Source organism: Pongo abelii, chromosome 21 (assembly GCF_028885655.2).
Source record: "Pongo abelii isolate AG06213 chromosome 21, NHGRI_mPonAbe1-v2.0_pri, whole genome shotgun sequence".
NCBI lineage: Eukaryota > Metazoa > Chordata > Mammalia > Primates > Hominidae > Pongo > Pongo abelii.
The window spans coordinates 3,158,155-3,182,790 of NC_072006.2; the positions used below are offsets into that span (position 1 = coordinate 3,158,155).

General features: G+C 37.5%; 1 protein-coding gene and 1 long non-coding RNA gene across 5 annotated transcripts in view; one reads left to right on the top strand and one right to left on the bottom strand.

Moving 5' to 3' along the window:
• PLCB1 (phospholipase C beta 1) overlaps positions 1–24,636 on the top strand; it is a 750,426-nt gene that overhangs the window by 484,026 nt on the left and 241,764 nt on the right. For all 3 annotated transcript variants that reach the window (XM_024238987.3, XM_024238989.3, XM_054541566.2), the window contains one exon: positions 10,464–10,601. In XM_024238987.3, coding sequence (XP_024094755.1) covers positions 10,464–10,601 — 138 coding nt within the window. The remainder of the gene's footprint in view (positions 1–10,463; positions 10,602–24,636) is intronic.
• The window catches only part of LOC129052067 (uncharacterized), a 30,050-nt gene continuing 12,128 nt past the window's right edge, over positions 6,715–24,636 (bottom strand). For both annotated transcript variants that reach the window (XR_008516802.2, XR_008516801.2), the window contains exons 3-5: positions 21,338–21,483; positions 13,085–13,304; positions 6,715–6,883 (exon numbers count right to left, since the gene is read on the bottom strand). This is a non-coding gene — a long non-coding RNA (uncharacterized LOC129052067). The remainder of the gene's footprint in view (positions 6,884–13,084; positions 13,305–21,337; positions 21,484–24,636) is intronic.

The following is a 24,636-nucleotide window of genomic DNA, read 5'->3' on the forward strand; positions in this document are numbered from 1 at the left end:
TGGGACTCGTTTGAGAAAAAAGACTATATATGTATCTTTTTAATCCCACATCATATACTGCTATTTTTTGAGTACCTAAGATAGTGTTTGGTATAAATTAACCATATAGAAAATATTTGAATAAATTAATTATAGAAGTCAAGAAGTATAATAATTTGAGTTAATCCTTGACAATAGGATGATTTGAATTCTCTTCATATAAAATGGGTGGCATTATAATTCATTTCAAAATATTTCATGCATTAAGTATCTTCTTAGGAAGATGCAAGTACACTTGACTTCCCAGTTTCCAAAGGATTTTAAAAATCCCCTGGGAAAATATTGGTTGGGGAGAGAAATGATGGCTGTGAAGAGGGAGATGAAGAGAAAAATGTGAAAAAAGTGAAAGAGATTTGGGAACAAAAGGAAAAACTAATTGCCTAAAAATTAATCACTGCAGGCCAACAACTAAAAGAAGTGACTAATGTCCTGGGAATATTTACTGCTTTTTTGTAAAATTTTTTTAAAATTAAGAGAGCTTTACACTCCTTAAATTTCCTTTCCATTCCCTATTTAGAATTGTACTGGCTGGGTGCAGTGTATCACACCTGTAATCCCAACACCTTAGGGAGGCAGAGGTGGGTAGATAGCTTGAGCCCAGTGGTTGGAGCCCTGCCTGAGCAACACAGTGAGACCCCGTTTTCCACAAAAAGAAAAAAAAAAAAAGTTGGAATTGCACTAACAATTCTGGTGATAGCTTTTACAATCACATAGAATAACTAACAGTAGACACAAATCACATAACTCACAAGACTATTTTTTTCTTATTGAAAGTTGAGGTCTTAGAGATGACAACTTTGGTCTTCATGTATAATGTGTTTTGATCGATCAATAGTAACGGATTTTAGAAGACATTTTCTTACTTTCACCTCAAAAGAAGCACACACACACACACACACACACAAAGGCATACTGAAGACAGGGCTTATTTAAATGCAACTGGTTATTCCTTATAAAAGTAGACATCAAACCTTATCAAGGCTTTGAATTGTTAAGATCTTTATATCCCTGTGTTTCTGACGGTATATTATTGATTTTTACGTATTATAGAATATAGTTAACCCGTGTGTATCTAGAGTAACAGAAAAGGTGTATAAATAAAACAAAGGAAATAAATCTGAAAATCAAATAGTATTTACTCTTAGAATATTTTTATAACTTTCAGCAAATACATATTCACATCTATATTTAGCTTTATAGATAAATTACCCATTTACTTCAAACTCCTTCAGTTACCTGTAGTGAACTGGTGGGAAATTTTCTCGCTCCTTTTAACTCCTACGATCATTTATAATTTTAATAAGAAAAAGAGGCTGGGTGCAGTGGCTCACACCTGGGAGGCCGAGGCGGGTAGATCATGAGGTCAAGAGTTTGAGACCAGCCTGACCAACATGGTGAAACCCCGTCTGTACTAAAAATACAAAAATTAGCCGGGCTTGGTGGCATGTGCCTGTAATCCTAGCTACTCAGGAGGCTGAGGCAGGAGAATTGCTTGAATCCAGGAGGCGGCGGTTGCAGTGAGCCAAGATTGCACCACGGCACTCCAGCCTGGGCGACAGAGCGAGACTCTGTCTAAAAAGAATAAAAGAAAAAGATAAGTAACAGCTAACATTTATTTCACTGCATTTTTTCACAGCATTCTTAAAATAAGTAATCATGTCAGACTCAACAAAAATATATTAATTCTTTATGTACATGTGATACATTAGAGTTTGAGGATTTAATTTTGATCACCACACTAATGATATAAGGTGAACAGACATTGCTGTTATCATCCACCTTGGGTGGAAACTAGTTAAAGCTTTGAGAATATGAGTTGCCTAATTTACAAAGCTAGTTAAATGGAAGAACCAGAAACTGAAAAGATCTAGAAATGACTTGTCCTTTAGCACTCTTTAAATTAAGCTTCCCATGGAAAAATGAATTAAGGGAAAAACAAAATTAAAGTGCAAATGTTTAGAATATAGGCAGTCAAATATACACAAACCATGAATGTATTCCTAAATGTGCACACAAATATACATACTGATCGACAAATCTCAAAGTAAGTAAATGGATATACATACATATACTAAAATGTTCTTGTCTCTATAAGAGATTAAATTATTCAGTATGTTCCCCCCGTATTGTGTTTCATTTTCATATGTAGAACTTTTCAGTGTCTGGTTCTTCCATTTAACTAGCTTTGAAAATTAGGCAACTTGTATTCCCTGAGCTTCAACTTGGTTTTCCCTCAAGGTGGATGATAATAGCAATGCCTGGTCACCTTACAGCATTAGTGTGGTGATCAAAATCAAATCTGCAAACTCTAATGTGTCACATGTACATAAAGAATTAATATATTTTTGTGGTGACTGACATGATTGATTACTTAAGTATGCCACCAGCTATTAAATTTTTTTCAAGTACTCACAGCTTGTTATGTGTGGCTCTCAGCTCTTAACCTATAATGATTCATTTATTTCCCATAATAACCTTTTTAAGGGGACACTACGATTATCCTCATCCCACAGTTTGGAAAACTGAGGCACAGAATGATTAACAAAATTTTTTAGGGTCACATTTCTTCAAACGACAGAGCCAGAACTCAAAGCCAGACAGAATGCAGGCTGTCTGGCCGGGCATGGTGGCTCACACTTGCAATCCTAGCATTCTGGGAGGCAGAGATAGACAGATCAGTTGAGGCCAGGAGTTTGAGACCAGCCTGGCCAACATAGCAAAAACTCATCTCTACTAAAAATACAAAAATTAGCCAGGTCTGATGGTGTGCACCTGTGGTCCCAGCTATTTGGGGGCTGAGGCATAAGAATCGCATGAGCCCAGGAGGTAGAGGCTGCAGTGAACTCAGATTGCACCACTGCACTCCAGCCTGGGTGACAGGGTAGAGCAACTCTGTCCTCCGCCCCCACCGAAAAAAAAATAAATAAAAATAAAATAAAATAAAATAAAATAAATAGAATACAGGCTGTCTGCTGTTTTCTTCCACGTGTCAAAAGCTCACAGCATAGATGATGGATTTTCTTAACAAAGGGAACATCGTGTTTGTCATTATTAATGAATTGTCATCCTCCTTTTTTGATATGTTTGATTTTAAATTATGCTCTGAGGTTCTAGAAGCCCCTTTGGCACATCTAACTGTAGCACACAGTACCATGGAAGGAAGCAGATATCATTACAAAATAGGAAAACTTATATCTCACCAATAAAGAACTCATCAACTAGGGAGATGCTGCGGACTCACTGTAAAAGTGTCTGTGCATTCTTTTAACAAACAGGCCTCATTATGATAGCTAGAAGCATTGACCTCGGATGAAAGTTGAAGGGGAATATAATGCTTTTCATGCTCTGTGGGGGGTTTAAACAGGAAGGCACATAGGATCCTAATTGTCTGCTTTGCACACACCGTTACCCCTCAGGGCATGTGGATTTTTTATGCATTTTTAGTGGTAAGGGCTGTGCATACAAATTTTGCTGGCAGACAGGTGGTAGCCTATGTCAAAAAGACTGGGGGAATAGTTTAAAACATGGCTGAAAAGTTGTCTATACTTTAGAATTTTTAAGTTTGACAAATACTGACTCGAGGAGGAAAAAGCTAACTACTTTTTCCATTGACTGGTTTTCAAATTGCTATAGTTCATGCACTTTTATTTTCAGCAAGGATGATTATACAAATAATGATTAAAATTGACCATTTAGCTTCGACTCTTTCCTAGGAAGGCAAGCACTTCCATGAGACCACCTTTCTTTCCTATTTTGATTTCTCATATGCATTATTTTATATTTTTAACAAACTGCCTAAAATATCACTAAACAAGGTAACTTGAATGAGTGCCATTTAAGTTTTATACTGCCAGTTGAACTATTTGCACTATTTTATATAAACTGCATCAAATTGGATATACTTTGTAACACAGTGTGATATGGAGAGGGCTTAGAGTTTACCATCAGGTGTACTTGGACTCAAATCTCCCTTTACACCATTTTATAAAACTGAGCAAATTACTTCCTCTTTCAGCACCTCATGTGAAATTGGAATAACAATAGCTATCTCTCTGTGTTATTTTGCAGATTAAATAGGTGGAAGAAGATACAGAACAGCTAGTGTGGTAGTTGACACAGTCACTAATTAGAAGAACTTATTGTTATATGTATCATTTTTATAGAGAACTGAACAAGAGTCAGCACTTTGGGAGGCCGAGGCAGGCGGATCACAAGGTCAAGAGGTGGAGACCACCCTGGCCAACATGGTGAAACCCCGTCTCTACTCAAAATACAAATTTAGGGGGTGGTTGGTGGCACGTGCCTGTAGTCCCAGCTACTCAGGAGGCTGAGGCAGGAGAATCGCTTGAACCAGGGAGGAAGAGGTTGCAGTGAGCCAAGATCATGCCACTGCATTCCAGCCTGCTGACAGAGCAAGACTCTGCCTCAAAAAAAAAAAAAGAATCTTAGTAGCCTATCTGATGAAATTCGAAATTCTTTCAGTTGTAGATCCCATAGAATACATGAAGATTAATCAATATCAAGATAACATTTCCTTATTTCTTATAATCACTTCTTTAATGTTGTAACTGGTGTATTCAATCCATTGATATTCTATTGGCTCACTCACAGAGGTTATCTAAAGAGAGTTCCCATATAGTCCTGAGAATGTTTTCCGGCTATGGAAATGCAAGAGAGTTAGCACCCCAGGAATGACTGTCCACCAGTGATGGATGAGACTGAACAGATAAATGCTGCAGTTTCCAGGCTACTTAGGGACATCCCAAGATTTGTTCTTCATTCTGTCTCCAAATGGCACTAGTGTTTTGAGCCTCAGTTGCCCAAAATGGTAAACCGCTAATTAATACAGTCTTTAAAGACCTTCTTCCCTCCTTGTCTTACTTCCCCACTCCTCACTGTGCTTTCTGCAATCATCTCCAAAATAAATTACTTGTCCCCAGATCTTTGACTTGGGTCAGCTTCTGGGGCGTCCAGACAAAGATCCTGTCTGCCAAGCATGTGTATTGCAACCTGGGAAACTATTAGATTGGTGCAAAAGTAATTGGGGTTTTGCCATTACTTTTGCACCAACCTAATAGCTCAGGCAATGCAACTTTTTGAAATAGGTAATAGCAGCATTTTCCCAGCTCTGAAGTGGTCTCTCCACATTATGAGCCTAATTTTCTTGTCCAAGGACTGTGGATACTTTATTTCAATCCCATTTTCTGCTTCTTCTATGGTCAGCCTGCCTGAATGCCCTCCAGCAGCCCCTTATCTTTTCTTCCTTCCTAGCTCTCGAAACTGCATTAAACCAGACCCTGAGCTTGTTCCTGGAGATGAGGAAAATCTAGGATGCTATTTAGGGATGCTCCTTTATTTATCTCTCCTCTCTGACCACTTCCAAGAACAACCAAACTTTTAGCTCCATGGGAACTCCAGGGAACTTTTAGCTTCTCTGTTTGTGAACTGGGAGAATATTATCTGGATGATCACCTTCCTGTTTCTTCTAATTTTTTTTTGTTTTAGACTTAAATAGTGTGTTCACTTTAGCTCAATCAATTCAACCCTGACAGCTTCAAACCACTTTATTTCAGATGAAGATGCATGGCTAAGCTAACTATATTTTCTCTTCTTCATCAACAGATTTCTATACTTATACAGTGACTTTATAAATTCATCATTATTCCATCCCAAAACAAATATGAATACTCTTGTTATGGTAATGCCATTACGGGATATGAAAGGGCAGTCCTCTACCAGCTCTTTTTTTTTTCTAATATGTACCCATAGTTGTTTTTCTTTGACATAGTCAGTCTGTTCTCCTTCTACTCCCTCTAGTTAAAAAAAAATAGCTAAAAAATATTTAAAGATTTTCCATCTGTTACTTGCAGGAAAGAAATACTTAAACAAGTAACCTCCTCCAAGTCTTTTGCTCTATTTAGAAGAATATTCACAGCACCATATTTCAGAGTCATCATTGATGCAAGTGGATATGTGTTTCCTCTATAAAGGCTTGCTGGCTGTGTGAGCCGCCTAAGCCACTGGTACACCCTGGTGAACAGAGTGACATCCTTCATCACATTCATATATAAAAGAAAGAAACCTTGAAAATGAGAGGTATGAGGATAAGCAATGATTCAAAGGGAATTTGTTAGTCTGTTTTTTATTTTCTGAGATGCAAATGTTGAATTCAAGGGTTTGATGGGAAACCAGCCTGGAAGTAAATTTATATATTTCCTCTACAATGAAATTTGAATAAAGCATAGCAAGTCGGCTCTGCCTTCAAAGAAAAGGTAGCTTTATCACTGTGAAGCTGAATCATACGAATCTCACTTAAGTATAAGGAATCCGTCTCTTTCATTTCCAACTGTCGTACTGAGTGCTACTGGAAAGCCTCTTATATGCTTGATGATTGATAGGAATGGATTCGAGTTCCATCCATATAACTGTAATTCAGATTGAGAATATTGCATTAAGTGCAGGGAATCAAATTAACTTATACAAATCATTGGAGAAGCCTACAATCCAATAAAGATACATTTCATGAGTATGAAAAAATGAGTAAGGTATATCTTCCGCACCAAAAATGTTTCTGGTATCAAAAATAAAATCTAAAGGTCTTGAAGAGATGTTTTATTTTGTAGATACTTGGCATACAAACAAAATAATATTTTTAAAAAGTGATATTAAAAAGTAAGGATTCAAACCAGCATTTAACTCTTTTTTTAAATCATCCTTTAGCCTGTGTTTATTCCTTCCATTAATTTTGAATATTTTAAATGATATAATATAGTAACACGTGCTGTAATTGAGTCCTTGCTTCTTAGGTGTAGAACAGTCTTTACTTTCTTCAGTGGCCAATTACCTGAAAATGGGAATCATTAACATGAGCTTTAACAAGAGCAAAACTCAACTTTCTTTGCAACAGACATGAAGTAATTTAATCACAAATCCTGATGATTGAGAGAAAATGAATTTACTTAGTCAGACAGTCTCTATTTGGTAGCACTTATGGGAACAGAAGTGATCTAGATTTAACTTTAAAAGGGGAATTCAATTATAGCTGCCAGGATTCTGAGTTGGTCTGGTTAATTTCAGCTGTGGAGATACATCTAGGATATTCTCTGCAGGTATTTACCTACTTGAGTAGGTAAATCCTTCTCTGGAAACTTCTTAGGAAGTTGAGTCCATAAGAAATACTCAGACATAAAGCTCCTTGGTAGAATAGGTTTGGGAGATAAGGTGGTTTGCATGCAAGTTGTCTATCAGTTTTTGTTATTGTTGCTATTTTGATTTTATTTGTTTGTTTCTGAAACACAGCCACCCATTTCCCAAGAACTGAGAATGTCATACTCTAGAAAACAAACACTTTTTACACATCTGTTTTCATCAAATTCCTTTTACCTATAAAGTTCTCTAAAAACTTGGTGCATTTGCAGTTTGTCCTTCCAGACAATCCCCTCTTTGTGTATTCTCTGAAAGTCTGAAAACAACTGAGGACAACTTGAAGGTACAAGTGTCTTTCTCGGTCTACCCCTTGCATATCAATATGCTCAACAAAGAGCCGTATTCAAAAATAGATAAGTTATTGAGTACAGGTCAAATAAAAAGTGATCTTGTTTCTTAAAGGAGAATTCTAACATAATCAAGGTTAGTGTTGATAAAAATGAAATAAATGAAGAAAAGATACAGTTTTAAAGATAAAATGACCAGTGGTGAAAAAGAAAGTAAAGCATAGTTGAAATCAATGTGCTCCATCACCGAAAAACGACGTTAGTAAGAAACTTGGCTTATTACATACTTTAAATTCTCTGTTTACATTCATAACTACATGGTTTTAAAATATTGTAGTTTCTTCTGAGTGTTTCTCAAATCTAAGTGTGCCTTTAGTTCATACACAGAAACCTTTCTAAAATTTTTTTTCCCAAATGTTAACCATCCAGATGCAGAATCATGCGGTGAGTCCTCAAATACTTACCCCTCAGATTCAATCAGCAGTATCATTTTACCAGCCTGTTTCATCCACCTGATTCCAGACATCACTTCTAAATACTTCATTATAAATTTCTAATTATATAAAGACCAATAGTCTTTTAAAAGATATAAAACACCTGTAATCCCAGCACTTTGGGAGGCTGAGGTAGGTGCATTAGCTGAGGTCAGGAGTTCGAGATCAGCCTGGCCAACATGGAGAAACCCCGTCTCTACTAAAAATACAAAAATTAGCCAGGCGTGGTGGCACACCCCTATAGTCCCAGCTACTCGGGAGGCTGAGGCAGGAGAATCGCTTGAACCCAGGAGGTGGAGGTTGCAGTGAGCGGAGATCACACCACTGCACACCAGCCTGAGCAACAAAGCAAGACTCCATCTCAAAAAAAAAAAAAAAAAGATATATGAGCAACAATTACTGGGGAAACTTTTCAAACAAAGATTTCAGAAAGAGTTGGTCATGTTTCTTATAAATTCTTAGTGGGAATCCCAGAAGCTCTTTTCCAGAATTGTTTTCTACTCTGAGCACCTACTCTGGGTGGTCTTTACTTGCCTTGAGTTCCTTTATCTTAAGGATGATTCAAGAGAATCCCTGACCCCCAAACCTAGTGTCTGCAATTCTGAGAGGTGGCAATCTTTAACCAATCATCTGTTTATCAAGTTTTCAGCAAAAATGTTTTGAATGGACGTGAGAATTAGGCAGTAAAATAGTATAGACTGAACAAAAAATGCTTGGGGGAGAAAAAAGCCAGAGAATGAGTTGTGTGGCTATCACTGGAAGGAAAGAAAGGGTCCAATGTATAGATCCAATTCATCTCCAAATATTTTCCCACTAAAGATTGTGGAGGTAAATATATTGATGGACTCCGTAATCACTGATTTAAAACCTGTGATTTATAATTACAAGTTTCAGGTGATTTCTGAGAATGCTTTTTCTCTTCTGAGTATACCAAAAAGAACCCCACAAAATTACAAGTACTAATATGTTTTCTCTTTGAACCTTGTCTCAATGGTGTTCAAAAACTTTGATGCAATTAATCAATTCATAAAACACCTTGTTATCAAGTTTAATTAGCCTTCACAAAACATTCATTCTTCTGGAACATTCTCCTTTAATCTTTCATTAATGGTGGAGTGCTAAATGTTTCCCTTTTTTGCTATTATTGTTTATTTAATAAAACTTTTGATATAGACCTCTCCTTTTCTGGGTCATGCAAATTGATGTTTTTGTGGTAGCATTTGATCTTTCTAGGAGGCTTGATGTACTTGATAAGGTTTCAACTTGTTAGTGAAAATGAGATTTCAGTTATATTAGGCAGAGCTTTGAAATGAGGTTTTCTTTCTTCATAACTTTCCTGAAAATGTGACTTTTCATGCAGCCAAACAGAGAAAGTTTTATTAACTAAAGAGAGAATTAATGGCACCAAGTAAAGTAACTCAGCTGGAAAGGTTTTGTTTGTTTTCTTTCTTGGTTGTGTGTGGTTTATGTTTTTTTTAAACACCTACTATTTCTTCATAAGGATGATATATATCAAAACCTCCAAAAAGAGGTCAGAATAGCCAGTCTAAGTAATCAGGACCTGTTGGCCCAGTATTTAGCTAAATAAATAAGAATGTAAGTGTACTCCTGGCTCAGAAGCTGGCCAGCAAATTTGCTAAGTGATTGATTTGATGCTAATTTTCTGCATGGACTTCTCATTTCCTTCAGGGCCTGTCCTATGGGAGGAAATAACTTCAGCCAAGCTGACTGAGCCCTATTTTAGGTTTCACTTTGAGCTTTGAACGTTTGGAAAACTCCCTTTCCCAGCAGGACTATATCTCCAAAGGATTTCCATTTATGATGACCCAAAGAATGCAACTTGCTCTGAAAAGACTGCAGAAGTTCCCTATGTCCAAATCCCAGTACATTCCGAGGACAGAACTGAAATCAACATATGCATGGCAGGCACTACGGTTTTGCTCACACTAATTCTGTGTCTCTTTGCATCAGTACTGACTGTTGGAGCAGGTCTACGCTGAGAGCCAGGGCCGTGTTTCTTCCCTAGTCCTACGTAGGCATTGTCATATTTTAATTTCAGAATAACCACCTTCTTTGTCTTAGTGCATTCAGGAATAAAGGAGAAGAATAGAGATTTTTCATTGCAATACACAATTTATGGGATGCTTGAAGGAAATAGGGAACCATGACACATAAAAATGTGTGATAGGATCACAGAAAGAGCACTTAACTAAAGGCTATAGTCTTGAGCCAGAAATTGTCTCTCCACTACCTCTGGGCAAGTTGCTTCATCTCTCTAGGCCATTTGTGGAATGGGAGCCTTAAACTCCTACAATTTTCTAGTAAGAATAAAAGCAACTTTGTTTTGAAATCATTCTAACTCAGCAGAAGTTGAAGTTATGCTATCACGTTGGAATCTCTAGTTATAGACTAATTATTTTCAATATTTATTATCCAGGACCCTAAATTACGTGAACTTTTGGATGTGGGGAACATCGGGCGCCTGGAGCAGCGCATGATCACAGTGGTGTATGGGCCTGACCTCGTGAACATCTCCCATTTGAATCTCGTGGCTTTCCAAGAAGAAGTGGCCAAGGTATGGTGGATGGAAACTGCTAAAGCTTATCATCATGATCTGAATCCTTGAGCTATCATACTAATGCCTGCAAAAGACTGAATTTTTGTCATATTTAGCATGTGTTAAAATTTCACCTAAAAATAATTCAGCTGCCAAGTATAGGTGCAATTAAAATACTTCCAAATAATGGCATCGAATTAAGAATTATGGAGATTTTTTTCATTAAGAATAAGCCATTTGGTCGGGCGCGGTGGCTTATGCCTATAATCCCAGCACTTTGGGAGGCCGAGGCGGACAGATCACTTGAGGTCTGGAGTTCGAGATGACCCTGGCCAACATAGTGAAACGCTGTCTCTACTAAAAATACAAAATTATCTGGGTGTGGTGGCGGGCACCTGTAATCCCAGCTAACTGGGAGGCTAAGGCAGGAGAATCGCTTGAACCCAGGAGGTGGAGGTTGCAGTGAGCCAAGGTTGTGCCACTGCACTCCAGCCTGGGTGACAGAGTGAGACTGTATCTCAAAAAAAAAAAAAAAAAAAAAAAAGAATAAGGCATTTGATATAGTTTCTTTGCATACCAAAATACAAATAAAACCACATTCTATTTCATCTAAACACTTTCTCCCAAGTCATTCTCTCTTAGCCTCATCCCTATGCCACTTCTAAGTCCATGTCATTTTCAGCTCTCTCCTAGGGGACAGACATCTTCATCCCTCTTTAAACTTCTTAATCCCTGGGCAGCACCTAGCCCACCATAATCCATGTAGTAGTTACTCAGTTAATATGTAGAATAATGAAAAACTAACACTTTAAAATAAAAATTTTAAATAATAATGAAAATAATATTAAATAAGAACAAATAATATTTATTCAATTATGGATTAGAAAGATAAATTAGATATGGTCCACCCATTGAGGAGCTGCCATTTCACTAAGAGCAAGCCTTTCAGATACTTACAAAAATAGCTAGAAAACAGGTATAATATAGCAAACAAGAAGCTGTGAACATCTAGGACCCCTGGATTCAAGTGCAGTGCTTTCTCTAGAAATGTCCAATTGTCATTGAAAGAATACTGAAATGAACATATTTAAAGAGCTTCCTTTTTCCATTTTTATAGTTTATAAAACACTAGTGATGGTCTTTCTCCTTCATATAACTTCCTTCAAGAGTTGAGAATATGAATCTAAGAATACTCTGAGTTCTGCATAAAATATATGTGCCTTACAAAGCTTCTCATGTCATGCATCACAACTACAGGGTCACTTCATGTCAGTGTGCATTGTCTAAGTATTGTGATCTACAATTTTTTAACTCTCAGTGCTCTGGTGATTTTCTGAGCTACACCAGATGTGTTGGCCTGGTTCCTTCCTTCCTTTCTTTCTTTTCTTTCTTTTTTTCTTTTCTTTCTTTCTTTCCTTCTTTCTTTCTTTCCTTTCTTTCTTTTTTTTCTTTCTCTCTCTTTCTTTTTTTTTTTTTTTTTTTTGACGGAGTCTCGCTCTGTCACCAGGTTGGAGTGCAGGTAGTGGCTCCTGCACTCCACTTGGCTCACTTCAACCTCTGCCTCCTGGGTTCAAGCCATTCTCCTGCTTCAGCCTGCTGAATAGCTGAGACTACAGGTGCATGCCACCATGCCCAGCTAATTTTTGTGTTTTTAATAGAGACGGGGTTTCACCGTATTGACCAGGATGGTCTCAATTGTCCTGGTTTCTGTGTCATTAGTGATTATTGGCAGGGATTTATTTCTAACACTTACGTAATATTGACTTTAATTCTTATAATGGGATGCATAAAATGCCAACCAGTTTTAATATTCTAATGTCTTTAGAAACTACTCTTTCCAAGTATGTTGTAAACAGAATCTACTTTCTCTCTTTATGAGCCAAGTTACCCATTTATTTCTATAGTATCATTTATACTTGGAGAGATTTCAGTTCAATGAACATTGTATGTGTGACATATACTTTATTTCCCTGTATATGAATGGATAGTTGGATGGATAAATGAATACAGAAAAAAACAGACTCTAAATGTTTGCAAAATATTTTTAAAATATCTTTCCCCAAATGAACTATATTCCTTTTTTAAAAAGTGACCAATTTATGGGATGCACTAAATCTCAATTAAAAACATGCAATAAATGGCAGTGGCTTTCAGGGAAGCTTTTGCTAAGAGTAAATATATTTATATTACACATCAATCTGCATATCTTAAGTTGCATTAAGCCTTTGTGCAGTCCTATCTAAAATATATTTAATTTCCTCTTCTTTGTGGGTTCCTAGCCACTAATTTTTCTCAGGGATTTTTATCTCCAATCCCTGTAATATTCCCTCTCAGGAGTGCATCTGCAGAGATTTTCCCAGGGGCTACTTGATGTTCCCAGTATAATTAATGAAGCTATGGAGAATATTTTGCCTTTCCTGGCTGTGATGTTCTATAGAGTATTTTCCCCCACACTGAAACTGCTCAGCCAGAAAGTTAAGATTTGCAAGTACCACTGTTACCTTGGAGCATCACGTATCACAGTCACATAGGGAGCCTGTTAAAACACAGATTGCTGGGCCCCAGCCCCAGCAGGTCTGGGACGGAGCCTGAGCATCTTCATTTCTAACTGGTCCCAGGTGATGCTAATGCTACTGGTCCAGGCACCACACTTTGACAATCTCTTCCTTAGAGAAGCTTGGGCACAGTATTGCCAGATCTTGAATTTTCATCTAAAAGGAGCTGCAAAATCCATGAAAGATGTTAAATATTGGCAACAGTTGTTTAAAAACACCATGTGAACCAAAAAAACATAACTATGGTCTGAGTAAGACTTGGGGGCTTCCGTTTGGCAGCTTTTTGGGCTAGATTCACATTAAGTAAGAAAAACATTGTGCTAAATAAAACCTCAGGTCCTGACCGCTGAATACAATGGGGGAAGCACGTAACATTATCTTGCAGAGCAGAATCAGCACTCTCCACCACATTTGTTCATTCTCTAACTTCCAAACCATTCCTAGAGCCCTCTGGGTGCCTAAGAAATGTGACCTTTTAGCACAACATTTTTCAATAGACAGAGAACCATCTGCCCCCTTAATGGTCATTGTGGAAATTTTTCAGAAGTTTTATAATAGGCCACTTTTTTGTGACTTAGATTGGATCCTATTCTTAACCACAGCATCTCTCATCCCCTATAAAGGAAAGAGAGACAGAATAATATAAAAAGAAAATCTTTTGGATGTCTCCAGGTTCCATTTTTAAACATGTAACTTGAAAATTAAAGAATAAGGGAGACAAATCATGCCTTTGGGCCAAATTTAAAAGTCAAGACGAACACAGTCGCTACACAATGTTCTACAAGTTCACCTTACAACACTCAACCCATTAATTCAACAAATGCAAACCAAGCAAATGAGAAATTACTGCTGGAGGAGACAAATATGGGTGTTTTTTTTGTTTTTTTTTTTTGCTTGCTGAAAAAAGTAAGACTTTGTTGCAAATAAAATATGTTCTCCTGAAAGGCCATAATTTTGACTCTTTTTGAGAAGGAACTAAGTGGGACAGAACTCATACTCATGAGTCCTGTAATTTGGGCCCCAGGAAGGAACACAGTAAAGGGGAGAGAGCACTAGAGAAGATGTCTATACATCAGAAATGTTAGCAATACTCTTCTGCCAAATGGATATGAGCCTTCAAGCCCTTTGACAGTTTGAGTGCATTCTTCATCCATAAAACGAAGAACTCGGATTCGTTCACTCATTTATTCAACAACATTTTGTTAAGCCTTCTGCAATGTGCCAAGTCCTATTCTAGATACTGGAGATCAAGCAGTGAAGAAAACAGATAAAGACCTTTGCCGATGTGGAGTATACTTTCTAGTGTGGGAGACACAATAAGTAAAATAAAGAAATCAGTCACGCAGTGTATTAGGAAGAGAGTGATATTGACAAAAATGAGGTAGGGATGGAGAGTGCAGTGGAAAAGGGCATTAAATAGGGTGGTCAGTGCAGCCATCTCTAGGAAGTGACACTTAAGCAAAGACTGGAAGGAGGTGAGGGAGTAAGTCAGGAGGATGTCTGGAGAGACAGCACTGCGCTTGCACTATAGCAGGTGCAAAAGCCCTGAGGCAAAAGATAGTCTGGTGTACTTTAGGAACAGCCAAGGGCAAGCGTGACAGCAGCTGGGTAAGCAAGATTGAGGGAAGGTAGTAGCAGAGGGAACTGAGGTGGCAACTGCAACTGATTTTGCTGTAGGGTGGCATAGGCTTTTGAAGGACTTTGGCTTTTACTGTGAGTGAAATGGAAGCCACAAGAGGGTTTCAGCTGAGGACAGATGTGATTTGACTTAACATTTAATCAATAATGGACTGCATGGGGGAGGGGAAATAATGGAAGCAAGCAGATTCATTACCAAACTATTGAAATATTTAGGTGAGTTGCTAATGACTTAGACCAATGTGGAATGTGGAGGAAATAAAAAGGAAACCAAATTTGCATGTATGTATACACACACACACACACACACACACACACACACACACACACATTATAAAGAAGGAAGTGATGGCATATGTTTATGGATTTTATGTTGCATGTGAAAGAAAGATGCATGGAATCAAAGATGATGTTAAAGTTCTGGCCCAAGAGGAAAAGATAGAAATATCATTTACTGACATAGGGAAAATATAAAATAGAATATAATTTTTTGTTTAGGAGTATATAGCAGAAGTTCAGTTTTGGTCACATTCAGTTTGAGATTATTATTAAATACTCAAGTGGGTGATTTTGAGTAGGCAGTTAGATATATGAGCCTGGAGTTGAGTGCCAAATATAACACGTAAATTTGGGAGTCATTGGGTATTTGATTGTATTAAAAAGTCATCATACTTTTTAATGAAGCTGGATGAGATCAGCCAGGAAGTGACTGTAGATAGAGATGTCCAAGGGCTGAATCATTGACAGTCCAACATAAAAAGAATCAGAAAAATGGAAGCTGAGAGGAGGCAGCCAGTTAATGCCATGCTCATGGGAACTGAGCCAGATTATTTAATGTTTTACTGAAATGTAGCATACACAGAAAAGTGCACAGTTTCTTACTCTATACCCTGATGGAGTTTTGGAAAAGGAATGTATCCACCTAATCAACATCCAGATCAGGAAACAGAGCATAACCAGCACCCTAGATATCCACCCTACTAACACCTCTATATCGGCAGTTAACATGATAGATTAGTCTTAACTGTTTTTAAAATATCTGTAAATGAAATCATACAATAAAGTCTTTTTGGTCTGACTTCTATTATTCAACATTATATTATGAGATTTATGAGATTCTTCTATATTTTCTGTGTAATTGTAGTTTGTCCATTCTCTTTGCTAAGTAGTAGTCAGTAATTTACTTACAGTTCATGGGCATTCTTGTAGTTGTGAGTTCAGGGCTGCTACAAATAATGATGCTACAAACATCTGCCTTTCAGAGAGCTAGATATTGGAGTGTAATGACTGGTCATAGATCTTTATGTGTACTGCTTTTATAGATACTGTCCTTTTCTCAAACTTTTTGAGCCATTTTGATTTTTTAATATTATTTCACACATAAAAGAAAAATTTATCAGAGGATCTCTGTATGTTAAATTATTACATTTTGAAGTAGCTGTCACAGAAGAAATGCGCTCTCTAAAAATATGTTATATAAACTGAACATTAGTCTTTAGTGTTTGTAATTTTAGATTCTTCCCCCTCTGTAGCTGTGAGTATCTTGGAGAGTCTAATTCACTTATTTCAAGGATATGAGTGAGATTTTCTGGAAGTTTTCGTTAACTTCGTCTATATCGGTTTCTTGTGCACAATCTAGATGACACACCAGCTCTCTGAATTTCCTGACTAGCTCCCACATCTCTTTCCTGCTCCCGATTCTTCCTGCCATCTTGTTAAGCCCTTGACAGGTCTCATGTATAGTCCTTACCTACCTATTTCCTGAAATTCTCCCATACTTTGCTCTACAAATCTGCCTGCTCATCTGCATAAGTATGGCCTTTTAAAAAAACAAACTCATTCCTGATCATATTTTAAATCATTTTCATTCTCTATTACCTGCAAAATGAAGTTTCTGTGCATTTAGTGAACAAATATTTATTGAGGGCCTAGTATGTGCCAAGCACCTCGCTGGGCACTGAGGATTCATCAGTGACCCAACATAGTCCCTACCCTCAGGTACTGATGATTCACCACTTTGACTGTTGCACCATTCTGTTCTAGCAGTTCCTAACTACTTGTGATTCTTCTACCTTTACAATTTTAATATTAATGCCTTTATAATATGGTAGTTTCCTAGACTGCCTTTCTCTCTTTTGTCCACCAAGAAAAGTCCTAGGCCTCCCGAGGGACTCAGCATCAACTCAGTTCATCCATCTCTCGCTTCATGTCATGACTTCCATGAATAGCCCATTGTTCTTTTGTCTGTTGTTCTATGAACCTTGAACATATTTTCGATTACAGTTATTACACTGTAATTATCAGTCAGTGTGTCTGATAATCTATCCTGTATTTGCGAGCTGATAAAGTCAAAAACAGTAATTTAGTCTGTTTTGTGTTCCCAGGATCTAGCTTAGTGCTTGGCTCAATAAATGCGGGAGGTGTGACAGAGGAAAGGAAGGGAAAGGAAAGGAAGGAAAGGGGAAGGAGAAGGGAAAGGGAAAGGAAAAGGAAAAGGAGAGGCTTTTGAACTCTTGTAAATAAGTGATAGGTCACTTACAATCTTAGAGTCATAGTGGCTTTTAACATCATGTGCTCCAATCTTTTCATTTAGAGTTGGGAGAAATTAAGGCCCCTTAGCAGATTGGTTGCTTAAGGCTTTTCCCAGAATAATTCTCTCTCCGGCTTGCCAGGATTCTCAGTAGGAGGACCCAGGTGGCATTCATTACGATGGCTTCCATTTTCCTAATCTTTTTTCCCAAAGCTAGCCTTATTCCCACTCAGAGTTACTGTGACTGTCACTTCCCTACCCAGCAGTTACTCCACGCTTTCTTAAGCAAATGAAAAATAGCTTCTATTTACCAAATAGTTGACACCTTTCAGGACAAGGAAATGAGAGAAGATGTCACAGAGAGGGGAATTTCTTTTAAGCAAAAGAAATTATAGTCTATGAAATGAAGTTGGGAAATAATAGAAAAGAAAGAGGAGCAAGTGAAGGGTTCTGCTAAGGCCACCTCCGGGCCATTCATCAAAAACTTCAGGAATTTTCTTAGAGTTGCCCTAAAATAATAGTATTAGCTATTTAAAAGTGACCTCAAGAGACGTGAGGTTCTTATATTTATTTTTATTCTGGGAACATATGCATTGAGGTAAGAATTTTCAAACACTTGCGTATATTCTGTACAAAATGTGCGCTTTATCTCGTTTCTATTTTGAATTTCAAACAAATTTATGATGAGTAAGAAATAGCTAGAAGTTTGACTTTAAATGAAAAATGATTAAGAAAAAGAAAAGGTAGTGCTATAAATTGTGTTCAGCAACTTGTTTTGGGACATAATGGAAAACGGTGCATGACTTCCTTGCAGGTAGAATACATGTGCCAAAAAGATCACTGTTTGCAAACATGAAAAGTTAGATCCATAAGTTATTGTGTTTTGTGAGATCATCATTACCTGCTATTCCTGACCTTATTATATTAAAAAAAATGCCTGTGTCATCTTAGGCTATTCTTCCACCCAATCGTAAAAAAGACCAAATTCTTACTATGTCAATACATTGCACTATTTGTCTTGGAATTTTATACCGGTAGATGTCCTTTGTTGGAGAATGAGATTTACTCTACATTCTGCACGTTTTGGGTATGTGTCAGGCAAATGAAGGATGCACAACTTAAACTTTTATATTGTGAAAACATTGTCTATCTGGAACATTTGTTTAAAAGCTCGTAAGTCAAAAGAAAGACATTCATATTGAAAAGATTTTTATAAAAAAAAGGGGCAACTTGGATTTCAGTCTCTCCCTTACACACACAGAAGCAGCAGCAATTGCTATTCTGGTGACTGTGGAAGAAAGCACCCCTGCTTTCCGTCTCCTGGGTGTCTTTTGTGCATTTGCTAGACAAGAGCTTTTTTGGAGCCAGACAGTGCTCAATGGTGCCCACACAAAAACAATTAATGTCAAACTGAAGGGAAAATGTCAACGCTGAGACATAGAAATGACTGTGATTTCAGACTGTGGGCTACTGTTAGTACAAGCCCACCTCTCCCCAGAAAGAGAAAACAGAAAACTGCATCAGCAATAGCATCTCTTCTTTCCTTCCATCCACTCCATTGCAGAGACAAGCTACTCTTCTGCATACCTCCATCTGCCTACCTTCTGATGCCAGGCAGCTAAGTAAGCCCTGATTCCATTACCTGTGTGCCTAGCCTGGAAGCAAGAACATGGGCACCACAAAAAAAAAAAAAATCATCATGACTTTTTGGAAGGAAGAAGAGTTCTAAGAAAATCTGGCTTCCTTGTTTAAATTTCTCCCTCCACATATAAAATATTGGTGTTGGCGGGGGAATACTGACATACTTTGAGAAAGGCAGGTTGATCTGTTTCACCTACTACCTTGATATTGGTTGTCATCTTTAGTAGTTAAGCCAAATGATGCCCAATGAATAAGCTGGCACTAAGGATTAAAAATACTTTTTGAAAATACCTTGCTAGTAATTTTCCTAATGACTATATTATAATTTTCCTTCATTCAACAAGTATTTACAGGCATAATCAGCCAATGAAAAGGCGAAATTAGAAGAGGGAAATTAAGGAAGATATTATAAGAAAATATCTGAGAGCTAAACAAAAGTACTGGTCTTAAAGTCTAAATAGCAAGTATAGGAATGGAGTAGGTTCAGGTAATGAGTAGGAAACTGGAAGATGACGGATAAATGAAACAGACTTAATTTTTTTCTCTCCAAAAGAAAGTTAAGGTAGAAGGGTGGGGATAAACGTACCAGAAATGTATTATCCAAATATAAACCATGCTAAAACATGTAAGATTTTCAACAACTGAAGAAAGAACTTAAAAAGATACATATATACTTGTTATTAGAAATGTTCACTTCGGAAAGCCATGTGGGTTATGGTGTTGGAACTGAAACAAATAATCTGATATATTCTAATATATGGCCTAGCAGAAAATTATAGTTGCAATTTCATACTCATGTAAATTTTTATTGTATTTGTTTTAAACTTTCAAAATCAATTTATTTGCAAATAGTTAAAGTCATAATTATGAATGCTGAACATGATAAAAACTGACCCTTTATTTTATTTATTTATTTTTTTATTTTTGAGATGGAGTCTCGCTCTGTTGCCCAGGCTGGAGTGCAGTGGCGCCATCTCGGCTCACTGCAAGCTCCGCCTCCTGGGCTCACCCGCCATTCTCCTGCCTCAGCCTCCCGAGTGGCTGGGACTACAGGCACCCGCCACCACGCCCGGCTAATTTTTGTATTTTTAGTAGAGACGGGGTTTCACCATGTTAGCCAGGATGGTCTCTATCTCGTGACCTCGTGATCCGCCCACCTCGGCCTCCCAAAGTGCTGGGATTACAGGCGTGAGCCACCGCCCCCAGCCAAAAACTGACAATTTAAAAGTGAGTTTAAGCTAACGAGAGTTGGAAGTAAAAGGAATGGCAGGTAAATGTCCTCCTGTCATAGAGAAGCCAAGGGATACTATTTTTAATGAGTGAATCAAGAGAGTTTGAGTATGTTGCTTGAGATTGTAGAGGTGACAGGGAGGAAAGGGCACTCGTGATAGGACTCTATCACAAACAAGGAGAAAGGGCAGGTGAGAGATGGAATCAGAGATTTAAAGCCTCCTCAATCAGAGCAGGTTATTATAGTCAGATTCTAAAATCAGTCAAGAAAAAACATTATACACACACACACACACACACACACACAAAAAGCATTACACACCCATGTATATAAATAGAAATGTGTAAGTAAACCCCAGAAATTTAAGAATAGAAATGCTGAAAATAGTTGTCAAGAAACAGAACTAGGACATAGAAGTGATCATTGCCTTTCCAACCCCTCTGAACAACTTTTAAGAAACTCTGTCTCTGTTTCATTGATAAATAATAGTTTTTAAGGTTACTATCATTTAACAAGCATATATTACATCTGTCACTGGTTTAACATGAATTATCCCAATTCTCTCAAAAGCCCTATGAAATAAATTATATTATTACTTCCATTTTATAAGATATATGAATATTGGAGGACAAATTTTAAAAGACTTGTCCAACATGATTCTGTCACTCAGGACTTACATTTGGCCTGGAGTAACAGAAAACTAAATCAAATAATGCTGAGACAAATTCAGGATTTTTAATTTGTGTTTTGTTCAGTTTTTCTTTTCTTTTCTTTTTTTCTGATGTAGCCGGAAGCCTGAAGGTAGTGTTGTGGGTGCCACTGGCTGGAGTGGGCATTGTGGGTGGTAAGAGAATTTACCAAGACAGTGATAGGTAAAGAAAGGTAGATTTATCAGAGAAAGTTTGAAGATATGTTGCAAAGGTGCAGTGGGCAGCACAGCAGAGAAGGGGCTGTCTGCAAAGAGGCAGGGATTGGAGGGAAGTTTCATAGGGTCATGATGGAGGGGTTATGTGCAGAATGAGGTCATGCTGCTGAAGTTACTGGGACTACGTGCTGAAGGAGCTATTTGGGAACAGAATGTTGTGCCAGCGGGTTGTCTGTGATTAGCCATCTCAGATTGTTCTCCCCAACCTAGGGCCCTTTCCTTATTGTTGCTTACTTATCTTATTAGGACTCCGCAGGTGGTTTCTGCCACTGATTCAGGAGCTCAGGGATAACAAGGCTGAGTGAGGCCCCTGTGATTCTTGTGGCCTTTTTCTCATAGATAAGATGCCTCTGTAGCTCTAGCCTTTCCATTCACATTCCCTACAGTAAAAGGAAAAGAGATCTATATCAGGAAACACATTTTCCCAGAACCCTCCAGCAGGCACCTGCTTACATGTGATTTGCCATGTGACACATGGTGGTCACCCAGCTGCTAAGGACATTGGAAAATGGATATTTTTTTTTCAGTTGGACATACTGTTGGCCTGAGCACTGTTGGGTCTCTGATAGGCAAGAAGGATAAAATAGATATGAGATAGCATTTAGCAGAAGGTCCCAGCTAGAAAATGGTAGAACTGTGTTCTGAAATCCAATAAATTATATTCATAATAAGCTAGAAAAAGGATCTGCAATGTGAAAGTCAGGAAGAGCCATTAAGTAAACTGATATCAATATTTTACTTTTAAATTAGAAGACAAGAAAAAAAAAACTGTGTTTAAGAGTCACTATTCCAAGGCCTTCACAGGCAGTGAGAATGGTCAAAGACGGAACAATCAAGTCCAAAGACAAAGAATCGTTCTCATAGCAGAGAAAGAACTAACGGGATTGAGTTACCAAGGGAAAAATACCCTCTTCATTTGAAGAGAAGAATCTAGCTTGCAAAAAGGTTTAAAATAAAGTTGGAAGGTATAATTAAGGTAATTTAAAACAAATTTATTTCCAAATGAGAAAATTATATTTCAGCAGAATTCTGTCATTAAATTATAAGTTAATGAGGAACTACCTGTGCCTAGTTCCCTAATCAGTTTTCAAGTAATGCAGTTTTAAGTTTGTCAAACTGATTTCATAATAAGCAGATAAGCAGCATGCTTAATGCCCAAGAAATTGCGATTGCTCCCCTTTTTCTGTTTCACATACATCTTACGAAGGAAATTAGCAGTGCTTTTTTCTTTTAAAATCCTTTTTTATGTGATCTCTTCAAATGGAATTATTTTTGTAATGAACAACGGTATCAATTATAATTACAGACCCCGCTTACATTAATTGTCTATGGTACACAGCACTGAGGCAGATACAACAAAAGTAATAATTAACACTGAGACTGCTAGGATTCAAAGGCGTAATAGCAAGTGTTTTCGTAAGAGTGACATGAGACTGTTGGAAGAATCATTTCAGGAACGTGGAGGATTGACATGAAATCCACAGAAATGATACTTTGGGGGTTCCATATATGAGCACACAATTAGCATTTTCTCAGTTGTACAAATGAACAATGACTCAGGAAAGTAGCAGGAGGGAAGGGAGGAGGTCTCCCCAGTGGATGCTAAGAATACACCTGAGACTCCCAGTGATACAGCTGCAGTCGTCTCATTGTGAAAACTTCAAGAGAAACAAACATCTCTCCGTTCTTCTACTCTGTGCCATGGACGTTGCTCTTTGGGGGAGTTTTAATTTTTCCCATTGAAGAATTCTCTTTAAGTTCATTTTCATTTCATTTCACCACGTTAAACTTTTCCCATTTGGCAGAGGAATGTCAAGAGGACTGGGACATACTAGAACTGACAGCCTGAACTCTTCCTTAGACTATCAGGATACTGTTTAGCACAACAGTGCTTCACTTATCTGAAAAAAAGATACTTGAGCAACGAGTTCTTCAGAATACAGCCCAAAATATCAACCAAAGCATAATAAGTATGTCTGCATAGCCAATATAGATGCCCAAACCCTTACACAAAAGCTTCTGTACTTTATTAATTGGAGAGCTTGCTAGTCCCATGTTATATCCAGGACTCCTAATGTTTGTAAACTATTCCAGTATAGTTCACATTACAACAGAAATGCATAAAGCCAGTATTACAAGCCCTCTAGCCAAGAATGGTTATTGAAACTTTTAACAATAGAGGAGATATAAAAATTAATTTCAAAAAACGTAAATCATAAAGCATGGAAGTCAGTCTCTTTCATTTACACACTTATTTATGCAGTCAACTCAGTGATTATGAATCTATTACCTATTTTATAAAAAGAATGCGAGGCACAACTATGAGATCCCACATAAGTTATGAAACAACACACACCCTTTCCTTCTGTCTGCTTTCCCACAGGACTCCTAGGTAATGGGCATATGCCATGTTTGCTATACTCTCCCCTCCTCTGGTCATTGCTTCCTTCCCAGATCCAATTACTTGGTTGTCATGGACACTGCTAGGTTCTTACCTGATTGATTGTTCAAGAGGTAGACCAATCAGACCTTTCCCAGCATTCTTGTTACTGAAAATGAAGGAATTAGCCAGATCTTCTCTGGTGGTGAAAGACACTATGTGTGACAACTCTTGGTGAAGTTGGCGGCCATGGGGAAGAACCCGTCAGTAGGGAAAAGAAAAATGCCCTCAGGAAGAGAGCAGAGTAATAGCAACCAATAAAGCCCTTGTGCATTCGATCTCCAAATTCCTGATGATCTTGTATTATAAATGCATTCTTTGGCTGCAGTTTGTCCAGTTTTTCCTTCAATTACAGGAAACGACCCATTGCACTTGATACTTTCTCCTATTTCTTAAGTTAGTTTGAGTTGTGCTTTTGTCAACTGTAGCTTAAAGACATTTGAATAACATGATCTGAAAATAATTATGCATCTTTCCTTGATTTGAGTAATATTATTATGCTAGTTGTCCTAATCATGACAATATTGAGTCCTAATATGTTTCCTAGCTTTTTGTTTATTTGGGTTTTTTTGTAATTATGTATGATTGGCAATCATTTCTCTTTCGGTATAAGATAAAAACGAGAACACTTTGACTATGATATAAGATCTTCACTGCTACCTAACACAGAGAAACTATACCAGAATTTTTTCCAAAATTCTAGATGTTCAGTATAGTATCAAAAGTGCAGTAAGTTATCAGATAGTCCTTTCTGATTTTAACAAAAGGCTTTCCAGTTCATGTACCGTCTTTCACCATGAAGAGATTCTTCACTGCGTCATTAAGACAAATGCTCAGCAGGATGAATTCTGATGCATGCCAGTAGTGACAGAAATGTGTTCAGCCAGGTGAGGCAACACTGACTGAATCACACAATGTTCCTCCTTACTCACATCACACACTGCCACCCCCTTATGAGTAGAGGTAATCAGAATGACACCATTATCAATGACAGCAATAGGAGTTTGCCAATAAATAAAAAATAAATATAAAGCATTAAAAAATAGGACCTTTACATGTCTCACCAATATTAAAATATCTTGTTTAAAATTAT